The sequence below is a fragment of the Sorex araneus genome, chromosome 4 (assembly GCF_027595985.1).
Source record: "Sorex araneus isolate mSorAra2 chromosome 4, mSorAra2.pri, whole genome shotgun sequence".
In the NCBI taxonomy this organism is placed as follows: Eukaryota; Metazoa; Chordata; class Mammalia; order Eulipotyphla; family Soricidae; genus Sorex; species Sorex araneus.
The window spans coordinates 42,627,298-42,651,810 of NC_073305.1; the positions used below are offsets into that span (position 1 = coordinate 42,627,298).

The 24,513-nt window shown below is 48.9% G+C and overlaps 1 protein-coding gene across 1 annotated transcript in view; it reads left to right on the forward strand.

Annotated features, from left to right (window-relative positions):
* The window catches only part of LARS2 (leucyl-tRNA synthetase 2, mitochondrial), a 149,475-nt gene that overhangs the window by 51,703 nt on the left and 73,259 nt on the right, over positions 1 to 24,513 (forward strand). The window contains exons 6-7 of the mRNA XM_004614528.2: positions 7,598 to 7,687; positions 18,400 to 18,543. Coding sequence (XP_004614585.2) covers positions 7,598 to 7,687; positions 18,400 to 18,543 — 234 coding nt within the window. The remainder of the gene's footprint in view (positions 1 to 7,597; positions 7,688 to 18,399; positions 18,544 to 24,513) is intronic.

Genomic DNA, 24,513 nt, shown 5'->3' on the forward strand with positions numbered 1-24,513 from the left:
GTAGTAGCTTAGCAAAGATAGTTAAAGGTAGAGGAAGGAGAAGATGAAGGCCAGAGAAAGCAGGGGAGCTAAGGGGCCAGGCTGGGGCTGGAGTGATAGCACAGTGGATAGGGCATTTGCCTTGCACGCAGCCGACCCGGGTTCGATTCCCAGCATCCCATGTGATCCCCTGAGCACTGCTGGGGTAATTCCTAAGTGCAGAGCCAGAAGTGACCCCTGTGCATCGCCAGGTGTGACCCAAAAAGCAAAAAAAAAAAAAAAAAGGAGGCCAGGCCATGGGGAAACAGCAGTTCTCAGAAATGTGCTGCAGGACCACATGGCCGGCCCCAGGCCAGACCTGTAAATAACAGGGCACAGGGCGTCATTCATGGAAACGATGCAAATGAGATGACGTGAAACAGAACCTGGAGCAGTGGTAGGGATGGGTCTGGGGCCCCAAACACCTGTGGGACCTTCCCAGGGCATGGGGGGGTGGTTGCCACTCATTTCCCTCAGAGACAACTAGGAGTTAATGGGATCCTGTTGAAGATGACAGTTTGGCCGAGCGTGGTGTCAGAGATGGAGAAGGCCAGCTGTCAGTGGCCTTCATGTTCTCAGGGATAGAGAAAAGAGGGCAGTTTTCTGCCAGCGGATTAGCCATATCAATAACTCAGTGTCCATGAAATCATTGCTCAGGGCATGGACAAGCAGATTGGCCTTGAGTTGGGAGGGGAAGTCTCTGCTCTCTGCTCTCTGTCCCTCCATTTCCCTGTGTTGCTCTAGCTTAGTGGTGGGAAACTGTTTCATGCCCGGGGACCCAAGGTCGAAACCCATTGCTCCTGCTGACTCGTGAATCTTAGGCGAAGGACAGGGTGGCTGGTCCTCAGGGACTGTTTTCTCATGGGTGGGTCACTTCGTGGCATCCAGCATGGGAGCTTGGTAGGTAACTACCTGGGTACAACCATCAGCTATTGACAATAGCAAGACTTCCCGGCAACTCATTTCTGTCCTGCAAGAAATGCTGCTGGTAGGTAGAGCAGCAGAGACCCGTGCGTGGTGCCCTGTCTCACTGCTTGTTGTTTTGTTGTTGTTGTTTGTGGTGCTGGGGATCAAACCCCGGACTTTGCAGCTGTACCCTAACTGTTTTTGTCTGATGCTGCTCTAAGTTTGGTGCCGCCACAGAGCAGGACAGGGCCCATCCCCCTTGCTGTATATTTGGAGGGGAGATAGATGTGTTTGAAAGGATCGTCTTTGCAGTGTTTCTCACCCTGGGCTGCCAGTGTGCTCACTGGACATCTTTCTCCCTAAGCTGAGTGGCGGGGAAGCGGGTGGCTGGCGGACCCCTCGCTGTTAGACTGATCCCAGGAAGGCACGCACGGCTAGCCATGGCCACGGGTTTTCTTTCCTTCCTGCTGCAATGAGGAGCCAGTGATGAAAGTTCACATCACAGAAGGGAATGGAAGGGCTTAGTTTCTTTTGCCTCTTCCCAGGATTCCCAGGGTGGGGGCAGGAGGTACTCAGAGATGAAGGGGTGTGGGGGGGCAGCAGCAAGGTCTTGTCCCTGGGGATCACTGTGCTGCTTTTCTTACCCTGTTTCCTGATATCAGGTGCCACCCAGTGACTTGATAAACATGTCCCTTGTGGGGGTTCTTTGCTTGATTATGCTCTATCCTGAGAGCCAATTGAAATAGCCAGGGGTCCGAGGTCGTTATTGTAGTCGTTATTGTGCAAATTCAATGCCTTATGGCTTTGAGTGGCAGTCACTGTTCTGCTGTTCTGGGATGGGGACCAGTCACTGTTGGAGATGTGAGCCCGAAAAGCAGAGACCCATGGAAAACCATGTCAGAGGAGAAGTGGCGGGGGGCAGACTCCCTGCAGACACCTCCCAAGTGGCTCCTCTCTGTCCTCAGGATCAGGAAGGGGGTGGCATGTCCCAGCCCAGTGCTTCCCCCTTGCTGTCATGTGTTGCAGTGACCCCTGGAGGACCTGCTCTCCTCTTGGGATGGCGGGGGGTGGGGTTGTCCATGAGACCAGTCTTGTTTGCTCCCTTCCTGGCTGACCACAACCCCCCTCGGAGGCTCTTAGGACCTGGCAGACGACAGAAAATGATATGCTTGAGTTCAAATTAGAACAATTAAGTCGGTCTTCGTCATCAGGCGTCTCTAAGCCAAACTCCGTCACACCTCCTCCCTGGACCGGACACTTGGCTGTGGGTCCAGAGCCCAGCATGGCCTGAATGAGTCCAAGTCAGGTGAGGCCCTGCAGCTCCATGGCTGGAGCAATAATACAGCAGGTAGGGCACTTGCCTTGCATGCTTCTGACCTGGGTTCAATCCCCAGCACCCCATATAGTCCCCTGAGTCCCCCAGGAGTGACCTCTGAGCACAGAGCCAGGAGTAAGCCTTGGGTATGCCCTGCTTACTTATGAACTGCTGGGTATGGCCCCCAACAAACAAAAACTCATCAGAGGACTCCGAGAGGGTCTTTCCCGTAGGGCATGCTCTCTTGGGCTCTTCTCCTGAAGATGAAGCTGCCGGCCCGAGAATCCCAGCAAGTGGGCCCAGGAAGTGCCCACCCCAGTGCCTGCGCCGTGAGGCCCCTTCCCAGACCACAGGCTGCTTAGATGCAGGTCAGGAGTGCAGACTCCTAAGTGTCAGCTCCAGGTGCTGGACTTTTCGAGCTGCGTCCCCGGGGGGCCAGGACGGACTGTGTTGGATTCTCACTTGGCGTCTGACTTGCTCACCTGTGGTGGGCTCTGAGCATGGCTGTGAACGTGGCAGATCATTTTAAAGCAAGAAGAGCAGGTATCATGGAGGAATGATTCTAGTTGGGATTCCAGAGGTGTAAATTGACTCTCTCAGCCATGAGATTGTGGCTTCTGCAACTTGCAGGTGGGGGCTGGGGGGGTGGCGGGGATATACAGGCTGACGCCTTTATGTAGGTCTGTGTGGAGGGTGGCTGGATTGCAGCTCCTTCCCGTGTTCTGACGTTTAGTTCCCTGACTTTGGGTTTTAAAAACAAGAGTGTATCAAGACAGGCTTGTGACTCAGCAGCAGAATCCACGCCCCACGCGTGTGAGGTCTTGGGTTTGATCTCTAATGATGACAGTAATGCTCCATGTAAAAACATATTAAGGGAATTGCCTCGTTGGTCTGGTTTTGGTTTTGGGGGTGCCAGGGATAGAGCCCAGCGCTTCACACGAGTGAGGACTCTGCTCTGTTGCGGAACCACATCCCCAGCCCACTTGCTAACGGTACCAGGACCCCAGGTGGTATAGCTGCCAAACTCAGACAGCAGAGCTGTCAGGATCCACTTGGTGCATGTGGGACCCTGGGGGATTGAACTTGTGACCACATGCTTACAAGGCAGGTGCTCTGAGCCCCCACATCATTCCTTGGTGTGGGCTCATTTGGGAAGCAGGGCAAAGGGAAGCACAGGCGTTAAATGGGATCTGAAACTATGCCAAGCTAACCATTGAATTTTCTGGTAGTCATTCTACTAGGTTGTAATAAGTTGGTGCTGTCCCACAGTTCATGGGCTGGCGTGGGCAATAGGAGTCCTTACCTTGGACACAAAAAGATGAGGTTGTAGGCAGGGTTGGCTATGGACATCAGGGTACTCTGGGCCAGACTCCGCAGACTATCATTAAGTGCCTGTTTATTCAACAGCACTTTTCATGGGCCAGGGAGAAACTAATACTGTGTCTCAGAAAACTATATGTCTGAGTTCGAAATGGGATTATTTATTACATGCATGTAGTATAGGAGACTTTCAGACAATTACTTAGAGGTATATGCAGTGATTTAAATTTTATTTTTATTTTTACTTTTTTTTTTTTTTTTTGCTTTTTGGGTCACACCCAGCGATGCTCAGGGGTTACTCCTGGCTTTGCACTCAGGAATTGCTCCTGGCAGTGCTTGGGGGACCATATGGGATGCTGGGAATCGAACCCGGGTCGGCCGCGTGCAAGGCAAACGCCCTACCCGCTGTGCTATCGCTCCAGCCCCCTGATTTAAATTTTAGATAGTGAAATTAATCATTTTCTCCCAGTGAGAAGCAGAATGCATGTGTAACAACTCCAGAATCGCATCTCCTACACCCCCAGAGCTGGCAGGGCCCTACCCTGGCTGGTCTCAGAGTCGGTGGAAGGGCTAATGGCTGCAGGCTCCCTGTGTGCCCTACAAGAGACAGGAGCCCCAGGCTGACTTCCTCCTGCTTCCCCGCACCCCGACGATGTTGCTCTGCTTTTGAACAAAATGCCCCTCTGAGAGCGCGCAGTTCATTCTCTCTTAATCTGCCCGTGTTACAGACTGAAGCAAGAAAGATCACAATCTGTAGACAGCTGGAGAATTTGTTTGTTCTAGTGGCTCTTTTTAGCAGCATTTCTGGCCTCTACAACAGCAGGTGACAATAGGGACCCCCGCCCCACCACAATTAATTTCAACAAAAATGTCTCTGGGCATCACAGATGCCCCTCAGAGCCACCTTTCTCCTGAGAATCCCTGCTTTCGGGGAGAGAAGGGAGGGCCCTCGGCGTCTTCTGAAGATGCCCTGGCCGCGGAAGGCATTGTCTCCGGGGCTGTACTCTGAATAAGTAAGTAATTCTCAGTAAAGACATGAAAGGAGCTGCTCAGCTCCGAGGCTGTTGATTAAAGTTGAAGCTTCTGAGTGGTTTAATTTCAGAAAGATACCTTTGATGACTTTTATCTGAATCTGGCATTAGGCGACTAGGATACCTGGGGTTATTGTTTGCTTTAAGTCAGTAAATCAAGGGACACTCCAGACGGTTCTGTGACATTTTCAGTAAACACATTTCCCAGGGGCCAGAGAAATGACTTCAAAGGGCTGGAGCATGTGCTTCGCATGAAGGTTCAATTCCCAGCACTCTCTAACAGCAGCCCCCCAACCGAAATAAGAATAAATATTTTTTAAGTGGAGTTCAGAGCAGGGTGTGTCCGAGCCGGGCGTGTGGTTCCAGCCGTGGATTCCGGGACCCTCACGTGTGCCTGCAGAGAGTGCAGAGGGCTTGGGTCATGGTTGGGTCCTCTGTGTCCCAGATGGGACTCAGCTGTTCCTGTCCTCTCCTTGGAGCTCCCAGCTCTCCCCTGGGCAGGTAACCCCAGCCCTTGAGGCTGAAGGCGCAGAGCACAGGCCGCAGACACTTGAGAATAAGTCACCACACTGGACCACGGTCCTGCCTGCCACAGTGATCTCTAAGTCGCACTCACCTGGCAGCTGCTGTTACTCTCCCTTCAAACCACACGTGCTGAAACCCAGCATTAGCGAAACAGGACAGACCCAGTGGGGGAGCAAGGCGGGAGAGAGAGGCGGCCTCTCCCTGTCCCTTACCTCACCTCACCTCACCTCACCTCACCTCACCTCACCTCACCTCACCTCACCTCACCTCACCTCACCTCGGGCACTTCCAAAAAGACCGCATTTGACGTCACATGTCTGACTGAAAGTAGGTTAATGCCTGGTTGGATGATTTTTTTTTTCCTTGACTGGATCTATCATCTTTTTCCTTTTAGGTAAAAGTGGTTTTCAAATCTCAAAGAGAATAGCAAAGATAGTAGTGCTGCGCCATTGCTGGATCATTTTTCCTCAGCCTCTGGAGGCTGGCTCAGGACTGAGGAGACATGTCATCAGCATGTGCACACATATACACACAGAGACACATATATCCATGTCACCATGTGCTCATACATGACACACACCCATATACTCACACATGTTCATATACTCTTACAGACAAATAATGTCCATACACACACAGACACATGCAACCAAGTCAACATGTGCACATACACATTACACAGAGGCACATACATACATGTGCTCATATCAGGGCATGAAAAACTTAAGTGGAAAAGTAGGGATACAAGAACCCCTTCAATTCAAACGTCAATATTTTTGCTTCACGTATGTCATGAATTGACATCTATGGCCAGGCATTAAGAAAACATATCTACAGCCCAAATATCAGGGAATATTTCCATCCCCTCCCACTGACGCCCACCCCCACCCCATTCACTGTGCAAACCACAATGTAACTTGAACTTCATTTGGGAAACTGTCTCGAAAGATTGAAATGTGACTCAACTTGCAGGTATCCTTACAGCTAGTTAGTTTCTTCTCTGTTCAGCAACTATCAGGGGACGTGTCCCAGTGTCACAACCCAGGTCTGCAATAATGAGGCGGATGAAGCTGACTGAGCAAGGCTCCCGTGGTGGGTCTTGTTAGAAATGGACGTTCTTCAAATACTTGTCCAAAAGAGAAAGGGAAAAGAGTTCTGGTGCCAAAAGGGGAGGTACCGAGAGGAAAAGTTTTGAGTTCAAATCCACCAACTGAGTTGATGAAGAGCTTTGCACCCGATGTCCCTGTGGACTCGAGTTCGGATCCTGGGGAGTGGGTGCAGGTGCTGGTGTGTGGGCTCGGAACCACAGCTCCGGTTCTGCCCGGCCCGGCCAGTGCAGGGCCCCTGTGGATGGGGACTCAGTTACCATCCACTCACAGTGGGTGAGCCACCCTTAATCACAGCTGAATTACTTGTTTTCTGATAGTTGCTGCTCAATTTTTTAACAAAACCCCTAAAAAGACCTAATACATAAGATCTTACCTAAGAGAACTGTCTTCCTAGGGTACCACGCCCTAGGAAGCCTGTGGCGGCTGGCAGTTCCCACCACACCACCCCCCTCTCCTCACTCCCGTTTATTTACCAGAAGAGCAGGAGTCATTTTCACTTTCGATATCAAAGTCCACCTTTATCAATAGCTCTTTGTGAGAGCCACAGGGAACGCCACTGCCCTTGGTGCCAGCCCTGTGCGCTGAGTTTTGAAGTTAAAGAAGCACATAGAGAAGAAACAGCGACACTGCGGAAGTTTTGTGTTTGCTTCCTAAGCCGCACACTTGGAGTGTGGCACATCGATAATGTCTTCTTAAAGTCTTTTTGAATTGTCTTTGCGGGACAGAAAATCAATTTGAGGAACCTTCCGTTTAGGCTTGGAAATACAAGCCAGGAGATTTATTACCGAGTTTTAGATTTGTCTTTTTAATGGATCTTCCTAAGGAGACAACAGCCTGATTCACATAATGGGATAAATGGACTATAATGAGTCTGAAGGAGCGACCTATTTGTTACGTGTGGAAACACGAGGCTTGTTTTCCAGAAGGATCAGCCTAAGCCAGCACGTACTCCTTTTGATCTTGGCACTTGCTTTCAAAATGAGCCACACACATGAATTAGCTTCCTGGCCCCTGCAGTATGTTTGTGCTGTCAAAAATAAGTGCTGGTACCCAATTTCCTCATACAGTGTAGTTCACCTGGTGCTTGCATGGGTTGAAGAAACGGAGACACAGAAGACTTCAAGTTGAGGTTCCCATCATGAACCATGTCTTGAAAAAAGTCAGGGCTGGCATTTTAATAACATCACAGCCCAGAATAAATTACTTCTTCCCTCACTTTCCAAACTGGCGAAAATATCCTAGGTCGGTAAATATTTTTGCAGTGTGATGGTTTTTCAGATTTAAATTGCGGGGCTGATGCATAATGCTCAGTGGGAGATGGAGTGAGGTGTTTACAATAAACTCGACCCGTTTTCTTTTCTGCTTTTTGGCAGGAAGTAACTACATGTTTACCAGATTACTACAAATGGACTCAGTATCTCTTTATTAAACTCTATGAGGCTGGACTGGCTTATCAAAAGGAGGTAAGTTAAAATTAGATGCACTCTTAAGATTTCAAAATTCTTCCGTCTCCTTCCAACACCTGGCTCTTGCATTAGAAAAAGAAAAAAACAGCTAATCATAAAACCCCGTTTGTACAGTAGCTGTGAAAATGGACATCGGCCTCCTGAGGTTCAGGCTGCAACCACAGCCTCCTGGATCAGAAGTGACCGCTCCAGGATGGGGACTGATCTTCATCCAGCCAGAGCGAGTGTCTGGCACCTGGGTTGCAGTCCAGGATGGAGTACAGGAGGAATATACAATAATAATAATAATAATAAAAAGCCATGTATGCAAGAGTCAAGACTTAATAAAACAAATAAATTTGGCTGCTTCAATAACAGTCAATAAAGCTCACTGCCCCTAATGACACTCGTTACACCAGGAATGGGTGCAGGTGATGAGCTCGTGGCCACTAGGGCTGTTTGTCTCCCCGTGCCGAGGGCCAGTGTTCTTTCCCACCTTTGCTTTTGTACCCTTATCATGTGAAGACTATGCAGAAAGCAAATAGCATCTGATTATTATACTGGAAATACTGGAAATTTAGTTTTACCCTGCAGACCCCTTGAAAGGGCATCAGGGAGACATGCAGATGTATGTGACAACACTGTGTGACCCGCTATACAAAGTACAGCCCCCATCCCTGCTCCCATCATTCACTTAACTTTATATTAAAGGGTAGGGGGAAGGGGTGGTTCGGTTTATGTTTGTTTGTTTGTTTGTTTGTTTGTGGGACACACCCCATGGTGCTGTGGGCTTACTCCTGGCTCTGCTCTCAGGAATCACTCCTGGTAGGGATCAGGGACTATATGGGATACCAGGGCTTAAAGCCGGGTTGGGGTATAGCCCTGCCTACCACTCTTTGACTCCAGCCCAGCTATATTTTAAAGGAATGTATTGCATTCCCATTAATATCAGGAATCAATTAAGAATAAAAGCTTTGTGAAACTGAGTCATGCTATTGTTCAACTGCTATAGACTGTCTTGGCTCAATCTAATTTTTGTTTGTTTGTTTGTTTGTTTGGGGGCCACACCCAGCAGTGCTCAGGGCTGAATCCTGGCTCTGTGCTCAGGGGTCATTCCTAGGGGTCCGGGGAACCATATGGGGTTCCAGGATAGAACCCTAGTTGGCCGCATGCAACGCCGGTGCTGAACTAGCTGTACCATCTCTCTGACCCTCAGTCTAATTTCTTAAACATCACAGCTGTTCCTCCAACTAGAGTCCCGGTAGGTGAGGATGGTGAGAGGCAGAGCAATAGCCACCCGCAGCTCCTGACTGCAGCAGATCTGTAGTGTTACTGAAGCAGACTTTTCAAAGCTTCGATCTTGGTTCCCGAACAGAGAGAGATTTTTTAATTCAACTCATTAACTAAATGAAGAAGCGAGTTATTTGTTAAGTTAGGTTTGAATGAAATTTCAGGGAACAGATTTATACAGTCAAAGGAATACTGAAACGCATTTGCAAATCGAATCAAAATGACATATTTTTTTCCCAGAAGGCACTAAACTTTGAGGTCATCCATTCTATGAGAGAAATCACATGCATTGTCACTTGATGAGAGATTTACATTATTCTGAAACCCAAAACAATTTTTTCATTACTCTCTGCTTTCTACAATTGAACCTTTCTCCTTGCACCCATACCAGATTGGAAGTAAATTAAATAGGTTAGCAGACAGGTCTATAGACATCTCTAGAAAATCAGCTCCTCCTGAAGCATATTGACCTCCTGGACAACCCCAGCCTACACCGAGGGGCACGACAGTTATTTTCTTCTGTTTTTGAGCTTCAGAGAATTCTTGTTGAGACTTGGGGGCAGGGATAATAATTAAAGATTCACATACCACTTAGCAGATTGGGCACCTAATTTAGCAATCCGATTGACCCTTATTACTCATGCATGTATATACATAGATTATGTACTTCAGATAAATCATATGTACACATCATATGTGTTACTCCATATAGTCCAGGTGACCACACATATACACACAAAAACCACACAAAGGTTTTTTTGTTTGTTTGTTTTTTAGTAGAAAATATTTTATTTGGAGGTTTTTGAAGGTGAGGAGGGAGGGGAAAGCCAGAGAGAGAATAATGCGCTCAAGGAAGAGCACGCTTCTCCGAGGATGGAGAGAGTTCCTACACACACCCTAGCATTAGATAGAAAAGTACACATCTCAGGAGGGGAGATGCAGGTGACACATATGCTCAGCCACATGCGTGCAAGCAGCATGTGGGCTCAGGCAGCATATGTGCCCACACAGTTTTAATACATGAAAAAGCCACAGCAAAGCAGCAAGTATCCTGCAGCTAGACCACAAGAAAGAGCCAACTGAAGATGCAGTTCTGCATCTTCAACTCAGTTACGAACTTGTTTGCTCTGTGTCCTGGACCAGGATGTAGCATGAGGAACTCATCACTACAGTGGCATAAGCCAGCCTCCCCCGGAGGAGCCTGGGGTGTCTAGGTCAGATCCCTGTCCCTATAAGGTGTCACAGCAGCAAGCATGGGAAGTAGCCCCTGAGCAAAGCTGGTGTAGCCCCCAGAGCAAACAGCTAAAAAAAGAACCCCAGCCTTAGCACTCCCGGCTGCCGGCTGCTCCAGGCAACGCATCCATTGTCGTGTCAAAGACCCTTTTTCCAGGTAAATTAATATCCTCACAAGGCCCAAGGATTAGGAAAGGGGGTCTCTTGGGTTTGGTTTTGTTTTGGTTTGGAAAGGTTGTTTTGATTTTGTTTTGGGGGTGATTTTATTAGGTTGTTTCTTTTTATTTTTGTTTCTGTTTTTGGGTTTTGTTTTGTTTTTTTGGTTTCTGGTGGGTTTTTGTTTGTTTGGGGTTTTTTGGTTTGTTTTGTTTCTGAGCTTCGCCCAGCGGATGATGCTCAGAGTTTTACTCCTTGCTGTGCACTTGGGGATCAGTCCTGGAGGAGATAAGGTGACCATATGGGGTCAAACTGGAGTTGGCCACATGCAAGGCATGTGCCCTATCTGCTGTATTATCTCTCAAGCCCTAGAAAAGGGGTGTCTTTGGGGTTCCATTGTTCTGTCTGCAATGAGTCCCTTCTATTTCTTACAACGATTAAGCCGGCGAAGGCTTGTAAAGAATCTGGGGCGATGCACGGCACAGAGGAAACATCAGTCAGCACTCACCTGAGTGTGCCTGTCAGATTCTCTCAAGCCATGATGGTGTTTAAACTGGAGAAATGTAGAGTAAGACAGAAAAATCCCTCAGGAGTACGGTGCCACGGAGCAGGTCCACCTGTACCTGCAGGGCGAGTGCATCGGCAGCCTGACGGTGCCTTCAGGCTTCCTGTTACTCCAAAATTGGCACTGCGCCTCTGGCCAGACCAGACTCCAACAACTTGGGACCAAGTTTCCCAAGAAATTAAACAGCCAAAAGTTAGGTTTGTGAGAATCATGCCCACAAACCACTTCCGGCTCAGCTATACAAGCCCCTTTATTAGCTTTGCTTCAGAGACTCACAAATGAATCTCGGGAGAGAGCAGCATGCTGCAGAGATGTCTCCCCGCCCCGCACCAGGCTGATTTTAGCAGGGCACTTCAGAGTGGGGCAGGTGTGTCCCTCTGCCTGCCCCAAACGAACCTCGGCAGCTGCAAACCTCCAGAACCTAATCGCTGCCACGCTCACAGCTGACCTTCACAGGCTCGCCCTGAGCCCCCCACACATGAGAGTAAATGTGCTGAAAATCCCAGGTATGCGGGACTAGTGACTGAAAACCTCAGGTCTCGTGGAGTCGGGGATAGGCAATCTCCCCTCATCTCTCTTCCCTTCTGCTTTCCTGCCAGTCACGCCCAACAACTGCCTTTGTGCACCATCTAAGTGCGTTAATGGCCATGATTCAGTGACTCACAAATAAATCTTGGAAGAGAGCAGCATGCCGCAGAGATACTTTCATGCCCCAATTATTAAAAAATTTTAGAATTCCAGGAGGCTACAGCCACAAAAGCAGCCATGCAACATCTTATACTATTCATACTATTCAACAATACAAAAGAAATTATTTAATATCTGCCTACGGGGCAGGCTTGGGTGGTGGTGAGAAAATTAGAAATAATGGTGGTGGGAAGGTGTAATGGTGCTGAGACTGGTGTTGAAATATTGAATGTAAACAAACATTGTGAACAACTTTATGAAAATAAAATTTTAAAATTAAACAAAAAAAGGGAAAAAAAGCCCTTCGCATCCAGGCTAATTTTGAGGCAGTGTATCTCAAAATTATTTATTTTATGGGATTTTCATTTCAAATAAAAAAATTTCATTGCTAATTGTTGACTTAACTATTTTTGATATATCATAATTTTAATCATTATTAAGATAACTCAATTTTAAGAAAAATCATTAAAAGGAATGCAAAAATAAATACTTGGTATGTTATTGGAGATTAGAGTTCTCCCTAGACTGCAGTATTTTTTCTAGATACATCTTCTAGTCTTAACTATTTCCAGATTTGCTATAAAACATTTAATAACAATGACAAACCCTTGACTTTGTATAACAAAACCGAGATTGGTGTCAGAGAGATAGTACAGCTGGTAAGGCTCTTCTTGCCTTGCATGCATGACCGAGGTTTGATCTCTGGCACCCTCGAGGGCCCCCTGAGCCTGCCAGGACTGACCCCTGAGTGCAGTGCCAGGAATAAGCCCTGCGCACTACTGCTTATGGCCCAACCTCCAACCCTCCCACCACGCTCTCTTAAAAAAAGCAAACTGAGATTGCCAGACAGGGTGGGAGGAGAAGGACTAGAAGTGACATAGGAGACAGTGGAGCTTCATGGGCCCTTTGGTGGTGATGGGATGTTGTAACATCAAAGCTATAAGCATGAATGCTATTGTGAATATATTACCTGTACAACAATAATAGCACTGTAGCACTGTCGTCCCGTTGTTCATCAATTTGCTCGAGCAGGCACCAGTAATGTCTCCATTGTGAGACCTGTTACTGTTTTTGGCCTATCGAATATACCACGGGTTGCTTTCCAGTATGCGGGCGAGATACTCTTTGAGAGGGACGGAGGAATCAAACCCGGGTCGGCCGCGTGCAAGGCAAATGCCCTCCCTGCTGTGCTATCACTCCAGTCCTACAACAATAATAAGTTTTTTAAAAATAAAACATGGAACACAGAGAGATAGTGTAGTGGGCTGGAGCACATGATGCTTTACATGCACTGAGTTTGATCTCTGGACCACATGGTTCCCTGAGCAGTATTGGGAGTGACCCTTGACCAGGCACGGAGCTGAGAGAAGTCCCCGAGAACTGCCAGGGGTAGCCCCAAAAGCTTTCCCCTGCAGCCCCCTTTCACAAAATGGAACATAATAATAGTGGTTAGCATTCTCTTTCTGGGATTTATTATACCACGTAAACTCTTGAAATTAACTTTGGGGAGTTAATCGAATTTACTAAAACTGCATAATATTATTATTTTTCTTCTCATGGCATAGTCATGACTTTGAATTTTTTAATAAATAGCCGTAACCCTTGGATTCAGTTTTACATTTGTTGTATGAATGAGCATTTGGGGAAAGTACTTTAGCAGAACATTCCTAAGCACTGCTGTGAAAAAGCATTAAGTCTTGGACTGCGGAGAGAGCCCAAAAGGCTCCAGCAGTGTCTGGCACCCTCGGGCCTGCCTGAGAACCACCGGGGGGTAGCCCTGCCGGCCCCCGCACCATGGGGCCCGAGCTCTGACCCAGCAGGCACACACCGCCCACTGAGTGTTGCCTGGAGTGGCTCCTTGAGCACTGTGTGCCAGTCCCCCAATGCCCCCTCTCCCCGCCCCCGGAAGTTCTAAAGAAAAAATCTTTTTGTTCTTAATGAGCACTTTCCATCAAAACGTTTGTTGCCATCTCAAAAGGAATCTGCTCTTACTCACAAACACAGAGTTTTAGCCATTAGTATGTCCACAACAACGTTTTCTCGGAAGGGCGTTGCTTTGTCCACTCTGGCTTCAAACAGCAGATGGTTTCGTGGATGTGGTCAGTAGGGAGAAGAACGACGTGGGCTTGGGCTTAGTCTAGGGACCATGGGAGCGTTGCGGAGCCTCCCATTCAGCTTCTGCCACTGGCCAAAGAGCCCACTGACCACCTCAGCAGGCCAGCGGTGTGGCCTTCTCGGCAGCTGCCCACTGTGGGGTCCACCTGCAGCCATTCCCTGTGCCACCCCCTGGTGGGGGGACACCCCCCCCCCGCCCCCGGCACCTTAGGACCCCACCCCCACCTGAATGGAGTCTAAATCCAGGCCCATGTCATCTGGATGAAACGGAGGGAGATCGATTTTGAGACTTAACTCCTTTGGTGTTTCTTAATTAAGAAACCTCTTGTCAAGAGAAAAGCTAATAATGCCTGGGGAAAAAAAATCAATAAATACCCTGAGACGTACACTTTACCAGCCCTCAGGACCTGAAGCTGCGAGACAGTCTCCCGACCAAACGCCTCTGGGCGCGGCAGAGCAGAGCTGGAGGAGAGGAGTGAGGGGAAGGGCGGGGAAGAGCCAAAGGCCTGCCAGTGAGGTGTTGGCCAGGAGGCAGGGGCTGGTCAGGGAGCTGGGATCCAGAAGGCACGGGCCCCCTCTGGCCAGGGGAGGCCCCTGGAAGGCCCTGGAGGAGGGAGGAGCCTGAGGTGAGAGGAGGACGGGGGAAGTTGGCAGCTGAGTGGCTCCAGGAGAGCTGGCGTCCTCGCTCAGGAGACTCCTGCCCCCAAGAACTCCTCGTGGTGCAGGCCTGTTCCTCTGGGAAAGAGGTGAGGCCAGGACAACGGGCCACCCCCGGGTCTGCGCAGAACCGACCCTGGAGAACATGGGTCAGCCGGATTTATAACTGTGTCATGCTGTGCATTGCAAAGCTGCCTTCTAAACGCCTCTCATAAGAATAGAACAGGGCCGGAGTGATACTCCAGTGGGCTAGATGGCTGGTCTTGCACGTGGCTGACCCGGGTTTGATCCCTGGCATCCCATATAATCTGCTGAGCTGTGCCAGGAGTGATCCCTGAGCACAGAGCCAGGAATAAAGTCTGAGCACTGGCAGGTGAGGCCTACAAACTGAATATTAGAATAGAATAGAAGCTTCTCATAGATGACTCGAGCACATGAAATCTTTTTTTTATGATCTTGTTTTGTTTATTTTATTTATTTTTTTTAAAAAAAATTAAATTTTATTGAATCCCCGTGAGATAGTTAAAAGCTTTCATGTTTGGGTTACAATCTCACAATGATCAAACACCCATCCCTCCACCAGTGCACATTCCCCACCACCAATATCCCGGGTATACCCCCCTTTTCCCACCCTCCCCCTGCCTCTAAGGCAGACAATATTCCCCATACTCTCTCTCTACTTTTGGGCATTATGGCTTGCAACACAGACACTGAGAGGTCATCATGTTTGGTCCATTATCTTCTTTCGGCATGCTTCTCCCATCCCAACTGATTCCTCCAGCCATCATTTTCTTAGTGATCCCTTCTCTATTCCATCTGCCTTCTCCCCTCCACTCATGAAGCAGTCTTCCAGCTATGGGACAATCCCCCTGGCAATTGTATCTACCGTCCTTGGGTGTCAGCCTCATGTGATGCTACCCCACACTCCACAAATGAGGAGCACATGAAATCATGATCCCGGTGTTGAGGCTGCACTGGACTGGGGCATTCCTCTGAGTGGAGTGGCTCCTTCCATGGAGTGGGACTTAACCATCAGAAAAGCAGCGCGTGAGGTCTTCCCAGTGTTTGGGGCCCTTTAATAATTTCAGTGTTGCATTCAGATTGACTTCTTAATGTGAGCACAGGCTGTTTTTATTCTAATTTTTGTTACAAACACCGTGGGTTACAAAGTTGTTGATTACACAGACACAGACTGTTTTCTAAGAAAGATACTTAACAAAGGAGTTGGCTTCCATAGGTGAGAGAGAACTAGTAAGTATTAATTCTGGAAATGTCTAGTCAGTAAGGTTGTATGGAGTTTGGTTAAAAATAGGGGTATCCACCCCAAAAAAAAGAAAAAAGGGGAAAAGACACGTACCCCAATGTTTCCTGTAGCACTGTTCACTGTAGCACTGTAGCACTGTCGTCCCGTTGTTCATCGATTTGCTCGAGTGGGCACCAATAACGTCTCCATTGTGAGACTTGTTGTTACTGTTTTAGCGTATTCAGTATGCCATGGGTAGCTTGCCAGGCTCTGCCATGCGGGCGGATTACTCTTGGTAGTTTGCCAGGCTCTCCGAGAGGGACGGAGGAATCAAACCTGGGTCGGCCATGTGCAAAACAGACGCCCTACCCGCTGTTCTATCACTCCAGCAGCACTATTCACAACAGCCAAAATTGGGAAACTACCCAAATGTCTAAGAAGAAGTAACTAGATAAAGAAACGATGGTATATATGCACAATGGAGTACTACTCAGCCATAAGAAAAGATAAAATCTTGCAATTTGCTGCTACATGGTTTGATTAAGAGGGTATTATAACAAGTGAAGTCGGTCAGAGGGAGAGAGACCAGCCCAGAATGATTGCTCTCATAGGCGGGAATATAAAGAAACATAGTGGTAGAATCACGATACCCAAAGACAGTGGAAACAAAGAACAAGAGAACTGGCCCTCGGTGGGAAGCGTGGGTGGGAAGGGGTTGAGGGGGTAATCAGGCACACTCAGAAGGACATAATGTCGGAGGGAAATGGTCTACCAGAAATAGGAGGGGGAGCTGGAAATGTTAGGCATGAAACCTTTTCAGCAGTAAACCACAGTGCCAAAAGTTGCTTTTAAAAAGCACCTTTCAGGCCCAAATGATAGTACAGCAGTAGGACACTTGCCTTATAATCAGCCGACCCTGGTTCGATCTCCAGCATCCTATATGGTCCCCTGAGCACCACCAGAATTAATTCCTGAGTGTAGAGCCAGGAGTAACCCCTGCCCCCCCCCCCCCAAAAAATATTACCTTTTATAGAGGTAGACTGGTGGGTGGGAGGGAAAGAAGGTAACTGGGGAAAGAACATTAGTGGTGAAGAAATGGGTGTTGGAACATTGTATGTCTGAAAACAAATCATGAATAATTTTATAATTCACAGTGACTAACTTTAAGAAAAAAAATAGGGGCATCCGTCATGTTCAGTGTGGGAGAGGAGAGTATTCTCACGACAGATGCATCTCCGATTGGAAGTGCTATTTCCTTTAGTGTGGTTTTTTTTTTTCCTCCTTTCCCAAGATTTTAAATGGGGTTGGGGATGGGGGCTGCCTTTGTGGTTTGCTTTGATTTGTTTTTCATGCGGCATCAGGGCTTTATTATAATGTGCAAACCTCCAAGGAGGACCTCTCCCCTGTGGAGCTCTGTAACCGAGAGCCCGGGAGATGCCTGCCCGGCTGCGTGGGAAATGCAGAGAAGGAAATGAGCTCCCGCTCGCCTCTGCAGCCGCCAGGGCCAAGAGCTCTGTAACCGAGAGCCTCTGAGGCTGGTGGCAGGCAGAGGTGGAGGCTTCTTCTCTTCTCCTCTTTCCCTTTAGAAATATTTTCTACAGTGTAGGGGCGGAAGCGTGTAGTGTTAGGGGCGTTACCGGTGCCTGCTCGAGCAAATCAATGAGCAACGAGATGACAAGTGAGACAAGTGATACAAGGGGCCGGGGAGATGGTGCAGCAGGTAGTACCGCATGCCTTGCACACAGCCAACCCAGTCTCTATCCCTGGCATTCCATATGATCCCTCAAGCCCGCCAGGTATGCCCCCTGAGCACAGAGCCAGGACTGAGCCCCGAGCACAGCCCGGTGTCCCTCCCCACCTTCCCAAAAAGAAATATTTTGTACAGTGTTAGTTGTGTACGTGTTGCTTTCAGCAGAGAGCTGCTGCTTGAGAGAATTCACCATACAACTCAGCTGCCCTGGGTCCAGCCTGATACTTGAAGTGTTGCCCCTTTCTTGGACCCCTGATTAGGGCAGTGGTAGGAGATGGATCAAACTCTTGGTTTATTGCCCAAGGAAATCTTAAGATCTGAGGTCCTTTTGTCCTGTGTTTTGTCTCTGTATGTGTAAACTGAGGGTTTGGGGGAGGACTGGCAGCAGGGTTTTGGGGAGCACGGGTACGGTTCGATGCATGTTGTTCCCACCCGGAAATGCCCTAGTCTTTACCCGAGGGATAGGTTTATGAGTGTGTGCGCCTGTGTCCAAATTCATGGATGGGGACAGAGATTTATGCCCACCACATTTTTCCCAGTTCCTAAACGCTTGACTGCCACCCAAGATTGTGTGATTGTATGACCTTAGGCCAAATTATTTCATCTCTCTGATCCTCACTTACCTTCTCTGCAATACGGGGATAATAGTGTTCACTTCCAAAGCTTGTGAGGCTTGAAAGAGCCAGCATTAGTGAAGCTTTTAGCCACCACCTGGTCATCTTCACTCAGTAAATGTTACTGACCCGTCTGTTCCCCCTAAAAGATCCCTAATTCTGTTCAATCCTAGAACCATTTTCTTTTCATTTCCTCTATTTACTCAAGCATCCAGTGCTATAAGTTAGTCCATTGTCTTCTACAAAGAGGATCCCAGGTTGTTCGGACTCTTGTTTCCAGGTTGCAGAGCTCATGGTCTGTGTTCCGCTTGACTCCAAGGAGCTGCCCAGAGCAGACTCGTGCACGCCCGAACCCCCTGGCGTGATCCTGATACACATGTCTTCACCAGACACATTGTTTTCTTTGGTGAATTCTAACAGGCCTTGGTGAACTGGGACCCGGTGGATCAAACTGTCCTTGCCAACGAGCAGGTGGATGAGCAGGGCCGTTCGTGGCGCTCGGGCTCGAAGGTGGAGCAGAAGTACCTCAGACAGTGGTTCCTTAAGACGACTGCGTACGCCAAGGTGAGTGTCAGCAGAGCCTCCCCAGAAGTACTGACAGACACGCTGGAGTGTTCGGAGGGCTTGCAGAGCCACTCCTGGAGGGCTCCCGGGCCTGGTGGGCAGGCAGGAAACAGGAGTCTCGGCCTCCGGCACCTAGAGGGTCATTGGCTGAATCTCCCACTTGTAAGCCCAGGATGGCCTGGGAGATTATTTCAGGCCGGTGTTTGCTGACCTTTAAAACTGCTCAATCATTGACCTTCTACAGAGATCAGACAGCGTTTGGCTTTATCTGTGATTGTGCCAGGAATAGAATTTGAAGGGAAAGAAGGGTCTTCATCTGTGTTCTCAGAAGACCTCCAGGAAAGTAGATGGCTTTTCAAAGAGTCAGGAGAATACCATCTGAAAAGAGTGGAAATAAAAAATAAAATAAGATTTAAAAGTAAATGAAAAGGGGCTGGAGCAATAGTAGAGTAGGGCGTTCGTCTTGCGTTTGGCTGATTGGATCCAATCTCCAGCACCCCATGTGGTCCCCCAAGCATCACCAGAAGAGATCCCTGGGTTCAGAGTCAGGAATCACCCCTGAGCATTGCCAGGTGTGGCCCCCAAACCCAAGTAAATAGAATGGAAAGGTGGCGGTCTCTGCAAGGGTGGGTCAGAGGAAAAGTTATCAAAGCCAGGAACCAAAAACCTGCATTTTAATACTTGTTGTGGCCCCGACTGATGGAGTGTACAATGTTCTGAGTACCCCAGTTTCCTTATCTGGGGAGGAGAGGGCAGGTCATGTGGCCTTTATGGTGCCTTCTGCCACTTTCTCCTTAGAGAACCCAGGCATGGCCAGCTATGGACGGAGTGCGGGCTGGGAGGTTGCTCACTAAATCACCAACAGCCTGGACACATCATCAGTCCATTCTACATATGGCAGAACCACTCTGTGTAATTCTGGGCTGTATGATTTTGCGCCTTTTGAGCTGAACAGATTACAGGATATTAAATTAAGGGGTCACTCATAGGAACCCTAAAGAGAAATGGCTGGAGTGAATCAGAAACACTTCCTACAGCCATTTAGCCATCTCTGTCTTCATTTAGGTGAGCCTGACCATGAGCAGGCTGGGAAAAGGTCAAGACTCCGGGAGGGGGCCCTGGCGGCATTCCACGTGGGATTTTTATAGGAAGGTTGACCTCACCCTCCCACGAGGGCTCTGCATGACTGCCTTAGAGGTGGGCCTGGGCGGAAATGGATTCCAGGTCAGATCCAGTCCTGTACTTCTTACACACAGAGAAAGCACACAGAAATAACCTCTGACCGCTGCGAAACGTGGCTGAATTAGAACCTCGGTACACTAGCTCCCAACATCAATGCCATCTGGAATTAAGATCTCCGTTTTCTCACTCAGAAGACATGTCATAAATGAGGTGGTTTTTCTATTCTAATTTATTCAGAATGGAGCGGAGACTAGCATATGGGTTTGGAAAGTCACTCATTAGTACTTGTTCACACTGTGCCTTGCTCCTTTTCAGCACACAGTGGTCTTGGGAGATGGAATAAGATGAGCAGAGCTGAGAATACAGCTGCGTGTCCCATCCCGGCTGCCGCAGCCTCCTGGCTGACGGTCAGAGTCCCCACTGCATTACCGGGAGGAACCCCAGGTGACCCCCAGAACCCGTCACTAGACTCCGTAATGGGCATTGTCCCAAAGGCCACCTAATTAGCTATTTTTGTTTTGACCTCTGCCTTTAGTTGGAAATGCAGTAACCTAACTGAGGGGCATTATGTTTTAAATTGTCAGCTGTGAATTTTCGACTGTTCAGCAGAAATGGTTAGTTGCCATGGTGACTTGCCTGCTTCTTGCTGAACTCCTGTGCAGATTCACTGTGAAAGCTCTCTTTGGAGGTCAGCACTTGGTTTGCCCTGAAAATCAGGGGAAGAAGGAGCCGCGTGGGAGTGGAGCAGGGTGGGAGAAACCTGTATTCCCTGCGGGGCTTGGTAAGGCCACATCGGCTCAGGGCCAGCCTCCACGCAGCCTGAGCCAGCTGGATGGCAGCAGGACTTGGCAGAACAGAGATGCCAGGGGCTGCCTGGCGCTGGGAGACCTGGAGTTATGGCTGAGCTGACGGAATACAGTTGAGAGCCCCCCAGAAGTGTCAGGTATTATGACACTCCAGGCCTAATTATAAAATCAAGGGAGACATCCTCCTGAAAACATTCATAAAAGCAAGCATCACTGACTCAACTTACTTCTAGAACGTAAGTTAGCCATTAAATGGGAGAGAAGATAATCTAGACAACCAGCAAGGTTGGGCTCATCCCAACCCAACCTGTAATAGTTCATTACTAGACTTGTGAAAAAGCAGGCCAGTGTGACCCATAATCAAGAAAAATAATAAGTACCCTAATAGAAATAGACCCTCGGGTGACCCAGACGTTGGAATTAGAAGGTCAAGTCAAAGACATCTATTATGTAAATATTATGTACATAGGACTTAAAGGAAAAGTTGGTCATAATGAGTGAATAGATGAGGACTCCGAAAAGAGAAAGGGATAGCTCAGAAGAAGCTATTGAAGGGGCTGAGGGTGGCTAGAAATCTTGTACAGAAAAGTACAGTGTATCTGGAATGGAAAAGTTCTTTTTGCATGTATGTGTGTGGGAGGGGCAGGGAGAGGCATACCCAGTGGTGCTCAGGGCTTACTCCTGGCTCTCGGTTCAGGCTCAGGGGACCATATGGGGTGCCTGGGATTGGACCCAGGTTGACCATGTGCAAGGCAAGACCTTACCCGCTGTACTGTTGTTCCAGCCCCTGAAATGGAAAAGTTCTCTTTGGGCTGCCCAAAACTAAGGGTTAAATGGGTTATAAAGCTGGAGGAGAGCCCTTACCCCCAAATAAGGAACATCTGTATATTGGCTCTAAAACAGAAATGTCTTGGAGTCTGAGAAGCTGCAAGAGTGTAGCTAAAACAGAGCCAAGAGCAGAGATACAGACATGGCTGAGGAGCTGCAGGTTTAGTTATGGATAAGTTCAGGCAAGGCCTTTTAGGTCTTCAAGAATTCATACTTCAATATGTTGGTAAGCTGCAGAGCACATAAAATTTATCTTGGAAGCCATGGGAAACCCTTAAAGAATTCATAGGTAGGAAATGACATGATTGAGTTTATGTTTTATATATTTCTGATACAAACAAGGATGGGTGGCTATTGCACTGGTCCAAGGATATATAGTTTAGACTTGGGAAGGGTAGGTGGAAGCTAGGGCTGCGCATTACCCTACAGTAAGAGTACAGAGATGGCGCCCTCAGGATGGAATTTGAACAGTAAGTGGATGGTTAAATTTACTAAACAGAAGACATATAGTTTGTTTTGACTTTTTTTTTGGGGGGGGGGGTGTTAGGGGCCACACCTGTTAGCGCTCTGGGCTTACTTCTAGCTCTGTGCTCAGGGATATCTCCTGGCAGTGCTCAGGGGACCATGTGGAATGCCAGGGATCAAACCTGGATTAGCTACTTGCAAGGCAAGCGCCCTAACCACTGTGCTGTCTATCTCTCTGGCCCATAGAGACATATAGTTCTGAGTCTTCTGAACTGCAGGGGCCATTGAGGCACATAATAGAAATTATAGGTGTTTAAATGATTGGATCCAAGATGTCAAAGTTCCAATGAGATTAACCTACTTTAAACTATGTTCGGATAGAATAGTTTTGAATTAGTGGAGGGATTCTGCTATATATATTTGAAAAAAAAAAGGTAAGCTGTTAAATCAGTCGGTATTACTTTCAGTTGCCAAGTAACTAAAACTCTGAGTTAGGGCAAACGTAACCAAATGGGCGGAGGTTGCTTTTCCCTTAGGAAACGTCCCATTGGCTGGGACTGAACTGGAGTCGGGCCCTGAACTGGCATTTCCAAGGTTCTCCTGGCCTTTGCTTTCTGCTCATCACCTCGTGGGTGCAGATTGGCTGCTCAAGCTCCAGACATCATTATTTCTACCCAGGAAAGAAAGAAGCAGAAGGGGTGGTGTGGGTGATAGAGGGTTTCTTTTACCTGCAGAGCAAGGAGACACCCTTGGCAGAATCCCAGTGGTGGAGATGGCTACCACGGCTTGTCAGGAGGGACTGGGAAAGTAGGCTTGGGCTTCTGGCTTCTGGAGCCAGGTGATGGTGGGCAGGAGACGGAGCATGGGGGCAGGGATGACCACACCTGTGCCCACCGAGTTCCCTGATGTAAAGCCTCTCAGTAGCGCCCCGGCCGCCTCTGTGGGGCACTGCGGCAGTCTGCTGGGCAGGCCGGCTGCAGAGAAGCCCTTCCATCCGCTTAACTCCCAGAAGAGAAGGACGATGCCTGATGTGAAAATTACAGGGAGCCCTGAATTTTTTTTTCTTCAAAAAAAAAAAACAACCTCCACCAAGGTTGTTCTCTGATATATTTGATGTTTTTCTCCACCGGCCCCCGCTCCCCCGTCTTCTTAGATTGTTTGCTTTGTGAAATGTTAAAAGTGATTTCAGCCACTCATTCTGTGGAAAGGGAAGCTGGCAGTAGGAGTTCCGGCAGAGGATGAATTAGTCTCGGCAGAGCTGTGTGGGAGGCAACTTGTGGGCAGCGCTGCAAGGGGAAGGGGGACCAGAGTCATACATGTGGAAGGCAGGAGGGGCACAGAGGCCCCCAGACCCCATGCCCGAATGCCTGGCAGCAGGGTAGCCAGGAGGACAGGGAGCATCGGGGAGAGAGGGCTTCCCTTCAGCGCTTCGCTGAGAGGTTTGCAGTCTTGATTTCTGCCACACCAGAGCTGCCTCCTCTCAGGTGCTCGGCTGCGGGGGCACTCTCAGGCATTACGGTGGACAGGGCCATGCCCTCATGTCACTAAATCAGCCCCACATACGATCACTGTGTCACTGTCATCCCATTGCTCATCGATTTGCTCGAGCGGGCACCAGTAACGTCTCCAGTGTGAGACTTGTTGTGGCTGTTTTTGGCATATCGAATGCGCCACGGGGAGCTTGCCAGGGTCTGCCGTGCGGGCGGGATACTCTCGGTAGCTTGCCGGGCTCTCTGAAAGGACCACAGACTATATATGAGTATAACGATAGAATCAATCATCATATTTTCCAAATGTGGGGGAGTTAGCTGCAGCTTCTGGACAAGAGCCCCAGTCTGCAGTAACCACTATTCCTTGGCTGTGTGACCCCCTTGCTCTCATGTTCAGGATGGCTGGGACGTATCCCTCTGATACCCTTCCCCTCCCTACCCCATCCCCGCCCCATCAATGTCGAGGGAACTGAGGCTCAAGCTAGTAGGAAGGGATGGCCCTGGGATACAAGCCCCGGTGCCTTTCCCCCGCAGTCCACACTGCCTCGCGGGTACTGAGAATTCACTCACTCTCTCCCACATGGTACTGAGAGCTCAGCCGGCCCCTCAGCAGGACACTAAGATGACAGACTGGCCTGGGGAGGTGACTTGGTGGTACAGCGCCTGCTTCTCATACACGGGGCCCTGGGCTCCATCCTCAGCTCCAAAATACAAACGAGCCAAGTTTGAGACGGCTTTCAAGGAGCCTGGAGGCACGGGCAGGAGGTGGTCTTGGGCTGTCCCCAGGTATCCTAGGTAACTGCCTCAAATGGTCCAGGGCTGTCTCCAGTGGTCTGTGTGTCCCTGATGATCTCAGGCTGTCCCTGATATTTTAGGCTGATCCCAACAGGCTCAGGCGATCCCTGAGTGTCTCAGGCTGTTCCCAATGTTTCAGACTGTCCCCAATGGTCTCAGTCTGTCCCCAATGGTCTCAGACTATCCCAAATGGTCTCAGGCTGTTCCCAATGGTCTCAGAGTGTCCCCAATGGTCTCGGGCTGTTCACAATGGCCTGGTCTGTCCCTGAATGTCTCAGTCTGTTCCCGATGGTCTCAGGCTATCCCTGATGGTCTCAGGCTGTTCCCAATGTCTCAGGCTGTCCCCGATGGTCTCAGGCTGTTCCCAATGGTCTCAGGCTGTCCCCATTGAGATTGAGTATTCC